Source organism: Barbus barbus (assembly GCF_936440315.1).
Source record: "Barbus barbus genome assembly, chromosome: 45".
NCBI lineage: Eukaryota > Metazoa > Chordata > Actinopteri > Cypriniformes > Cyprinidae > Barbus > Barbus barbus.
The window spans coordinates 25907615-25917614 of record NC_136723.1 but is presented as its reverse complement, the minus strand read 5'-3'; the positions used below and the strand labels follow the sequence as shown (position 1 = coordinate 25917614).

General features: G+C 42.3%; 1 protein-coding gene across 1 annotated transcript in view; it reads right to left on the bottom strand.

Moving 5' to 3' along the window:
• Positions 1 to 10000, bottom strand: part of LOC306863840 (E3 ubiquitin-protein ligase TTC3-like) — a 16363-nt gene that overhangs the window by 2616 nt on the left and 3747 nt on the right. The window contains exons 4-18 of the mRNA XM_079407382.1: positions 8466 to 8546; positions 6711 to 6817; positions 6506 to 6632; positions 5885 to 6004; positions 5712 to 5813; positions 5539 to 5631; positions 4509 to 4573; positions 4287 to 4420; positions 3205 to 3519; positions 2826 to 3098; positions 2708 to 2754; positions 2571 to 2627; positions 2412 to 2497; positions 2142 to 2330; positions 1665 to 1725 (exon numbers count right to left, since the gene is read on the bottom strand). Of these exons, the coding sequence (XP_079263508.1) occupies positions 1665 to 1725; positions 2142 to 2330; positions 2412 to 2497; positions 2571 to 2627; positions 2708 to 2754; positions 2826 to 3098; positions 3205 to 3519; positions 4287 to 4420; positions 4509 to 4573; positions 5539 to 5631; positions 5712 to 5813; positions 5885 to 6004; positions 6506 to 6632; positions 6711 to 6817; positions 8466 to 8546 (1857 nt within the window). The remainder of the gene's footprint in view (positions 1 to 1664; positions 1726 to 2141; positions 2331 to 2411; positions 2498 to 2570; positions 2628 to 2707; positions 2755 to 2825; positions 3099 to 3204; positions 3520 to 4286; positions 4421 to 4508; positions 4574 to 5538; positions 5632 to 5711; positions 5814 to 5884; positions 6005 to 6505; positions 6633 to 6710; positions 6818 to 8465; positions 8547 to 10000) is intronic.

Sequence of the window (10000 nt, the reverse complement as noted above, 5' to 3'; positions counted from 1 at the left end):
GCTTCTAAACATTCAAAAAAGAGCCCTGAAATTCTGGAAACACCTAAAAACAAGCGACCCCAACACATACCATTACAAAGCCCTAAAACACCAAGAGCTGAGCGTAAGTAAGAGTCCCCTCCTTCAGCTGGTGCTGAGACTGACTGAGCTCACACACACAGAGATCAGCCAGCCTCAGGACACACACACACTCACACACACACACACACACACACACACACACACACAGAGATCAGCCAGCCTCAGGACACACACACACTCACACACACAGAGATCAGCCAGCCTCAGCACACACACACACTCACACTCACACACACACACACACACACACAGAGATCAGCCAGCCTCAGCACACACATACACACACACACAGAGATCAGCCAGCCTCAGCACACACACACACTCACACACACACACACACACACACACACACACAGAGATCAGCCAGCCTCAGCACACACATACACACACACACAGAGATCAGCCAGCCTCAGCACACACACACACTCACACACACACACACACACACAGAGATCAGCCAGCCTCAGGACACACACACACTCACACACACACACACACACAGAGATCAGCCAGCCTCAGCACACACACACACTCACACACACACACACACAGAGATCAGCCAGCCTCAGCACACACACACACTCACACACACACACACACACACAGAGATCAGCCAGCCTCAGGACACACACACACTCACACACATTCGGCCCACACACATTATAAACACAGAAAAAGACAAGTACATCACCCATTGGACAAACACCATTAAAAACCAGCACAAACTGGAATGTTATTCGGCCCTAAATCGAAAATACACTGTTGCGATCTACCTGAGCGCCGTGAGTGATGTGAGACTCAGGAAAACACTGACGATGTACAGACTCAGTGAACACAGTCTGGCCGTAGAGACGGGCCGCAGACAGACCTGGCTCTCTCGTGAGGACAGACTCTGCTCGCACTGCATCCTGGGAGTGACGGAGACGGAGCTGCACTTCCTCACAGAATGCACAAAATATACAGATATCAGAGACCACTACTACCCCAAAATTAATCAAATATTCCCCCAATTTAGCACATATAATCCAACCCAAAAACTCGGTTTCATTCTTGGCGAAGAAGCCAAATGTTGTAATATAGCTGCAAGATTTGTAGCATCTTGTCATCTCCTGAGGGACAGCCAGAGAGAAACAAACAGCCAATAAACACACACTCACTCACAGCACAAACACACACACATTACAGCTACACACACTCACTCACAGCACAAACACATTACAGCTACACACATCTATACAATGTTCAGTTTCTAAGTTCAGTTGTTACATGATGTCTGTAGTATAATCTTTTATTTATTATTATAATTCATTATTTATTTTATTAACAGTTAGCATTGTTTTGTTTTTGTTATATCTAGCCATGTGTTTATGTAATAATGCTTTTATTTAGTTTCATTATTACTATTATTTTCTATAAGCTTTACTAAATTTTCTATGTTGTTTTAATGCTTTGGCAATACAGAATGTATGTTTTTGTCATGCCAATAAAGCTTTCTGAATTGAATTGAGTGTGTGTTGTGTGTGTGTGTGTGTGTGTGTGTGTGTGTGTGTGTGTGTGTGTGTGTGAGAGAGAGAGATTGTTACCGCCAGCGCCGTGCTGCCATGTTTCTCCGACACGTTCTTCCACACGGGCGGCCCGGTCGCTCTGACAGCGGCATCAGACAGACAACAGCTCAAACAACAATGTTATGTTTATCTAGTCATTTTTGCTCAGTTTCGTTGAATCGGATCATTGAAGGTCAACAGGTTAATAAAATGGGATTAAATACATAATACATACAGGTTTGCGTCATATTCGGAGTTTGCGTTTCTCTGTTTTTATTCATTTTGAGGAATATTGAATCTGTTTTTGTGTGAATGAGATGAGTAGAACTACAGTAAAATCATGTTCATCTCTGCACTTACTCCTGATTTCTCTCAACATGAGGACAGGAGAGCTGTCACTCTATAAACAGGGAAAATAGTAATTGCCGTAACTCAGATATTTTCTTGGAAATTAAAAAGTAATGCATTACTTTACTAGTTACTTGAAGAAGTAATCCATTACGTATCTCGCTTTACCCCCAACACTGGTCATAATCGGAGGAGACGTACTCGTATAAACTCTCTTTTGTGGGGTCGGGGTTATTGTCCAGGATTCTCTCGTAATGGCTCCGGTGTGTTGATCCTGCATACTGCTCCTCAAACTCCTCCAGCTGTCCTCGCAGGTGTTCCGGAACGCTGAACGGATCCATGACATTCAGGAACATCCTGGAACAACACATTCACAACGTCACCAAAACTGACTCTCTTCTTCACGTGTGTGACGTGCAACGGCTCGACTGAACTCACAAAGCGTCTTCCTCAGGGAACAGCTCATCTTCCTCATCCTCATCCCTCAAATGTCCACCTCTCATTCCAGACAGCACAATAAAAGACTGAAACACACAGACACACAGATGAGCATCAAGCACTTTGGCCGGCCGGCACCGCGGCACTGACCACACTCACCTTTAAATCCTTCTTATTCTTCTTGCGATGCCTGTTTTTACTCTTAAATACTGAGCTCTGAAACACACAGAAAGAGTCATTTACTTAAACTGAGACGAAACGCTTCAGAAACAAATGCTTCAGAACGTGTCTCTTACCATGTGCTCGTCATCATCCGTCTTTTTAATGACTAAACAAACAGCATCTGAAGAAAAACAAACAATTATTTACCAAAAACCCCCTTCACATATAAAACACCCGTTCTGAGTTACATACCGTCTTCAAAATATTGATCAAGAATGGAGTGACAGGAGTGATAGCGCTCTCGATTCGACTCTAGAGTCCAAATAAACAGACGCATTTCTTTAGCCGGAGCCTGTCTTAAGTACTCCATTACAGTTAAACCGTCACGGTGAAATAATTCCGGAACAGTGCCAAATTTCTCGATAAGCGTCTCTTGTAGCGGTGCGAACGTGAGCAGAGGCTTCAGGTCCATATCCTCCAGATGAGAGCTATAACGATTGATGAATGACTCCGCAGCTTTCAGACCTGACGGAGGAGACCAAAAATACTGTTTACATACACATCAGACTAATTAACGACTGACTTGCACACATAAGATGTGGAAGTGAACAGCAGTGTGAGTGAAACGCACCAGCGTTATCCAGCTGCCGAGCCCAAACCTGCAGTTTGGATTCGAAATGAAGCGTCAGGCCGAGTGTTTCGATAAAGACTCGAGCCCAGACCCGGTTCCTGGACTCCAGCAGAAGATCCACCAGCTCCCACAGCGGTCCAGGGTCTCTACGGCTGTTTAACACACTCTCATGTCCTTTACTCTCAAATAAATCCAGCCACGGCCGCAGATGCTCCAAAAAGCTAGAAATATCCACTGACTCTTCTTTAAAAAGTCCTTTGTTATCATGAATTTGATGTAAAACACGGTCCATATAAATACAGTCTAAGGATGGCTCTGCAGGAATAAGAGCAGAGATACAGTGTTATTAACAGCGGTTCTCATCCAGGGGTCCGGGGCCCACCAGAGGGCCTCAGAAATTAGACTTTAAGCAACATTATTGATCCAAAAATGAAAATTCAGTCATTTACTAGCTTGTTCCAAATCTGTTTCTTTCTTCTACTGAAGAATACTGGTAAACAAACAGTTGCTGGTAGCCACTGACTTCAATAGTATTTTTTCCAAACTATTATAAAAGTTCCATCCAACACAAATCTAGGAGCATAGGTGAGGTAAGTGTATGTTAGATGTATCAGTATTGTAATAAATATTTGAGAACTGATTGTATGTGACTGTATTAGTCTATACTGAGTGCTAGTGAATGTAAAAAGAGCAGATGAACACAAAACAGCAGAACAACAGTTAAAGAGAGTAAACTATCATTCAGCTGAACTCCGCTCGTATGTTTCCAACACTTCAGCTCTTATATGTTCTTACTCCACATCTATTAAATGTTTTCTAGCATATCTCTTTTACTTCTCAGGTAATGTCAATGGTATGATCTATTTCAGATGTGACAGTGGTTACATACACATTTTTAATAAAGCTTTATAATTGTTTGATCAAAATTATTGCAAGGGTCACTTTAGCAGTGGCTGGATATCGATAGGGACATGTCATAGTGCCTCTACTAAACTCAGTGCCCTTGCATTGAAAAGTCCTGTAAATGAATTCAAATCTTGTAACTTCATACGCATTATTATAATGAATATGTATTTGGATACCCCTCTCTGCCGTCGGGTCTTTAGGGCCGTCCGCAGCCATTACTTCCTTTTTCTCTTGACAGGCAGAATGTGTCGCCAACTTTTCTTGTTTCCGCCGAAGCTTTTGTTCATTTTTAGACTTCAACTTCTCAATACTGTCGAGGAACAAACAGAGAAATCAGCCGCCATCAACAGATACAGCTAAAGTATGAAATATGATGCATAAGATGCATTAAACACCACCTTGCACATTTCTGCTTGATTCTCAATCGTCCAGCAGGTCTGATTTTAGGAATAGATGTTTTAAACTGAAAGATGAGGACAATCTTAGTAAGTAAATGAAACATCACTGTGTGCTCTTTGAGTGAGTGTGTGTGTGTAAATATGTGTGTGTGTGTGTGTGTGTGTGTGTGTAAATATGTGTGTGTGTGTGTGTGTGTGTGTGAGTGAGTGTGTGTGTGTGTGTGTGTGTGTGTGTGTGTGTGTGTGTGTAAATATGTGTGTGTAAATATGTGTGTGTGTGTGTGTGTGTGTGTGTGTGTGTGTGTGTGTGTGTGTGTGTGTGTGTGTGTGTGTAAATATGTGTGTGTGTGTGTGAGAGTGAGTGAGTGAGTGTGTGTGTGTGTGTGTGTGTGTGTGTGAGTGAGTGAGTGAGTGAGTGTGTGTGTGTGTGTGTGTGTGTGTGTCTATGTGTGTGTGTTTGAATGAGTGAGTGTGTGTGTGTGTAAATATGTGTGTGTGTCTATGTGTGTGTGTTTGAATGAGTGAGTGTAAATGTATTTATGTGTGAGTGTGAGCATGTATGTGAGTGAGTGTGTGTGTGTGTGTGTGTGTATGTATGTGTGTGTGTGTGTGTGTGTGTGTGTGTGTGTCTATGTGTGTCTATGTGTGTCTATGTGTGTCTATGTGTGTGTGTTTGAATGAGTGAGTGTAAATGTATTTATGTGTGAGTGTGAGCATGTGTGTGTGAGTGTGAGCATGTGTGTGTGTGTGTGTGTGTGTGTGTCTATCTGTGTGTTTGAATGAGTGAGTGTAAATGTGTGTATTTATGTGTGAGTGTGAGCATGTGTGTGTGTGTGTGTGTCTATCTGTGTGTTTGAATGAGTGAGTGTAAATGTGTGTATTTATGTGTGAGTGTGAGCATGTGTGTGTGTGTGTGTGTGTGTGTGTGTGTGTGTGTGTGTGTGTGTGTGTGTGTGTGTGTGAGATTGAGTGTAAATGTGTGTATTTATGTGTGAGTGTGAGCATGTGTGTGTTTGTTTACACATCTCACCTCACACTTTATCAGCCCCGTCGAGCCATATATTACAATGTGACAGACCTGACCTCCACAGTCTGGTGTAAAACATGAACCTTTTAGAAAATCCTGCAGTAAAAAGATAAAAATGAGTGTTTGTGCCATGCGCAGGTTTCTCTAATAAGCACTGTCATGTGTGTCCCTCTGACCTTGTCGTTCTTATCGGAGAATGAGAGTGTTTTGAGCTTCTTCCAGCAGCTCATATGAAACTCGACTCTGCAGCTCTGACAGCAGGTCAGCTGGATGAAGCCCTGCAAACAGCACACGCTCATTAGAGATCGTCAGGATCCATCAGGCAGCAGGTTCAGCTCAGCACACTCACCTTAAAGTCTGGATCGCTGAAGTAGATCTCCACCGTATGAGAGAGACACTGCTGATATCGGCAGACAGCGTCCGCTTTAGGAGGAAACCTACACACCTCTATGAATTTCTCCAGATGTTCCTTCAGTACAGAAACAGTTCATATCAGCACCATAAACACATCTTATAAGAGAAGTGTTGTTGCTTTCAGTCCATGTCTGTTTGCTTTAACAGTTTCATATTCAATCATTTAATCCTGTAGACATTTCTTGTACACCTGCAGCGAGTGGCTTTACTCAGCTAAACACCACTGAATATTTAAAAAAAAGAAGAAACAAGCCCCGACTTCTTGTTTCGAATGGAAAAACATCAGCATGTCAAGCAAGGTCACAAGAACTATTTTGGGTTCAGCATCTGCAGACAATCATTGTGATTCGTTCCTCTTTGTATAAGTGCTGGATGCTCTTTACGGTCTGTTCATATTTAGGTTTGGAACATATGAACAGAGTAAAGAGCACAAATTTTAGTAGCAGAAATGTGCATTAATTTTTCTGTAAAAATGTGTCTAAATCAGTTTTCTTTGAACTGCGTTAAAGCCAGAATATTCTGGGATCAGCTGTCACGATCTCTCACACACACACACCTTTAAAAAGTCCGGCTGTGTTTCCTCTACTGTAGTTTTAGTGGTTGGCCAGGTGAGTTTTCCAGGTGTGATGTGTCTCTGGATCATCAGCTGTGCGTTGTTGAAGCACTCCAGAGCTTTAGTAAATCTACAACAGATCAAACACAGATAGGAAATGATGACATTCCACATGCAGTGCAGCAGCATTCAAAACCAAAACACTCACCTGTTCTCCTTCAGGTAAACTCTGCCCATCCCATAATGCACCAGTGACTGAAACTTCCTCTCTGATGACTCTAATTTGGTGAACAACTGCTGAGCTTCAGCCAGTTCCTTCAAACATAAGAAACACAATCAATGAACGACTGAAAATACAGTACATTTTTATCTGACATTTACGTTTGTAGAATAGCCTGTGAGAAGCTGCGATTTTAGTCGTCTGTGACTTAACGCTGTACGTCTCTGAGTTTGCATCTGCACTGACACCGAGGGCTCTAGATAAAAGCAATGAGGCAGAATCTGTGATGTATTTCTACATAGGCTAGTTGGCAGTCTGCCACCCTTAAAAAGAGAAATAGAGATCGGTTAATGAGGTGACTGTGGCAGAAGAATCAGGGAGCACTGGGGAGTTTCCAGGAAGAGAAAAACATAAGAACACCTGCAAATGAGATAACTGGTAAGAATAATCTCTTTGAGATCAACCGTATGAAAGTGTAAACTGTGAGTGAGACGGTCCGATGCCCTGCAGGCATCTCTGCTCTGTTGTCTTGACCAATAAAGTCAGATTTTGATTTGAGAGGTTTTTGAATGAGCGATGATCTTCTACAGCAAAGGCGCACCAGACTCGTGCAGTGATACAGTGAAATATCTCTGGCTTGGGTGGAAATGTGGATGCTGGAGTGAGTTCATAATGATCGTGGACACCGTCACTCATTCTAAAGGCTTTTCTGAGTGTCACATGCAGTGTTGGGGAAAGTTACGTTTAAAAGTAATGCGTTACAATATTGCGTTACTCTCTAAAAAAGTAACTAATTATGTTACTTAGCTACTTTTTATGCAAAGTAATGCGTTACGTTACTTTTGTGTTACTTTTTAAATATGAGCAGGGCTTAATTGTTTTTAATACCAGAAGTTCTAATTATTGCAAATATAAAAGCCCTTCCACACTAAAGAGTGTAATGAATGAACCTCAGGCTGAAGGAAGAGTAGACTGTCGTCTGTACAGCAGAACGCAGGAGAAGAAGTTCAACACTCTTCAGCAATAAAACACAATCAAGCACAAATGTTAGCTTATCTAAAGTCATTTTTGTTTATTAGTATGATTGAACTGGATCATCAAAGATCAGCAGCAAACACATCGGTTAATAAAATGGGATTAGATACATTTGTGTTGTTTAACATTTAATTATTGCAGGATTGCATCATATTCTGAGATTGCATTTCACTGTTTTAATTCATTCTGATGAATACTAAATCAGTTTTGTGCGAGTGAGATGAATTAATGCACATTCATATTTAATCTAGATCTACAGTAACATGTTCACGCAGCGCACTGTCAGTCAATACATGGGGAAACAAAGTAACTCAGATATTTTCTTCTAAATAAAAAAGTAATGCATTACTTGACTAGTTACTTGAAAAAAGTTATATTATTACGTAACTCTCGTTACTTGTAATGCATTACCCCCAAAACTGTTCACATGACAAACTGAAACTGAAAACGCGCATCAGTCTCTCTCATCAGGTCCATCTTACAGATTCTTTTTAACACATTTGGTGTTAGATGCTTTAATTGACACTGATTGAAGTCAACACAAGAGGAATGTCTTCTGAAAGGTGTATTCTCGCCTATTCTGTAGTACATAAAGCGAGCAGTAAAGACGTAAGACTTCAGTCACACTCGTCTCCTGCACATGATACTAGCAGAAGCTTCTTTACATCACATTCCAGGTAAACATCAAGATGAATTGTGGTGCATTACCTCAGGCTGTCCGATTTCCAGCAGGGCCATCGCATATCCATACATCAGCACAGATTTATCCAGCTCTGTCAGACCCAGCTCCTGTCAGACACAGAAATACACTAATGAACGAGGTTCCAAACCATTTATATTACAGTCAAATATCTAAAACACTCCAACACAACTGAGCCTGACACAACATTCAACCAGAAACACCAAAGAAACCAAGAGTGACTATCAATGTGACGTAGTCAAACGAGAGAGAGATTTCTCCAGTGAGATCCAACAAATCATCACACTTTTTCATACTCTTTACTAACATTAAGAGACTCTTTACTAACATTTGTGGGAAGTCGTGGCCTAATGGTTAGAGAGTCAGACTTGTAATCCGAAGGTTGCGGGTTCGAGTCTCCGGCCGGCAGGAATTGTAGGTGGGGGGGGTGAATGTCCAGCACTCTCTCCACCCTCAATACCACGACTGAGGTGCCCTTGAGCAAGACACCGAACCCCCAACTGCTCCCCGGGCGCCGCACCGTAAATGCTGCCCACTGCTCCGGGTGTGTGTTCACGGTGTGTGTGTGTGTGTTCACTGCTGTGTGTGTGTGTGTGTGTGTGTGTGTTCACTACTGTGTGTGTGTGTGTGTGTGTTCACTGCTGTGTGTGTGTGTGTGCACGTTGGATGGGTTAAATGCAGAGCACGAATTCCGAGTATGGGTCACCATACTTGGCTGAATGTCACTTCACTTCACTTTTTTTAATTTAAGACTGCATTGTAAATAAACTACAAAGTCTAAAGGCATCTTTACACACCACATGCAGCACAGAAAGCAAATCTGAAGCATAGGGATGTAATGATGCTCCCCGAGCCAGTTGGAAATCGATACAAATATGTGACAAATATGTTGAGATGTTAAATAAAACTGCAATACAACGTTACCTACATTTCACTGCTGGTTATACTCTGTATAATTGTGTATGTGACAAATAAAAACTCTTGAATCTCAATACAATTGGGGGTGTGAGTTTATATGAATGTATCTCTGAGGGGGACTGACTGTCTTTAGAAATCTTTAGATATTATACGCATATTATACTACGGGGCCGTTGAATGCTGAATTTTGTCCCCAAAAAGCCCAAAATCACTGGACTTAATGACTACAGACCTGTCGCACTCACGTCTGTGGTCATGAAGTCACTTGAGAGACTGGTCCTGGCCTACCTGAAGGACATCACTAGACCCTTGCTGGATCCTCTTCAGTTTGCCTATAGAGCAAACAGGTCTGTGGATGACGCTGTCAATATGGGACTGCATTACATCCTGCAACACCTCGACAAACCTGGGAATTATGCAAGGATCTTATTTGTGGACTTCAGCTCGGCCTTCAATACCATCATACCTGACCTTCTCTCAGACAAACTGAGACAGCTCTCTGTGCCCTCCTCCATCTGTCAGTGGATCACCAGCTTCCTGACAGACAGGCAGCAGCTAGTGAGGCTGGGCAAACTCACATCCAGGACTCTCACCATCAGCACTGGCGCCCCTCAGGGTTGCGTTC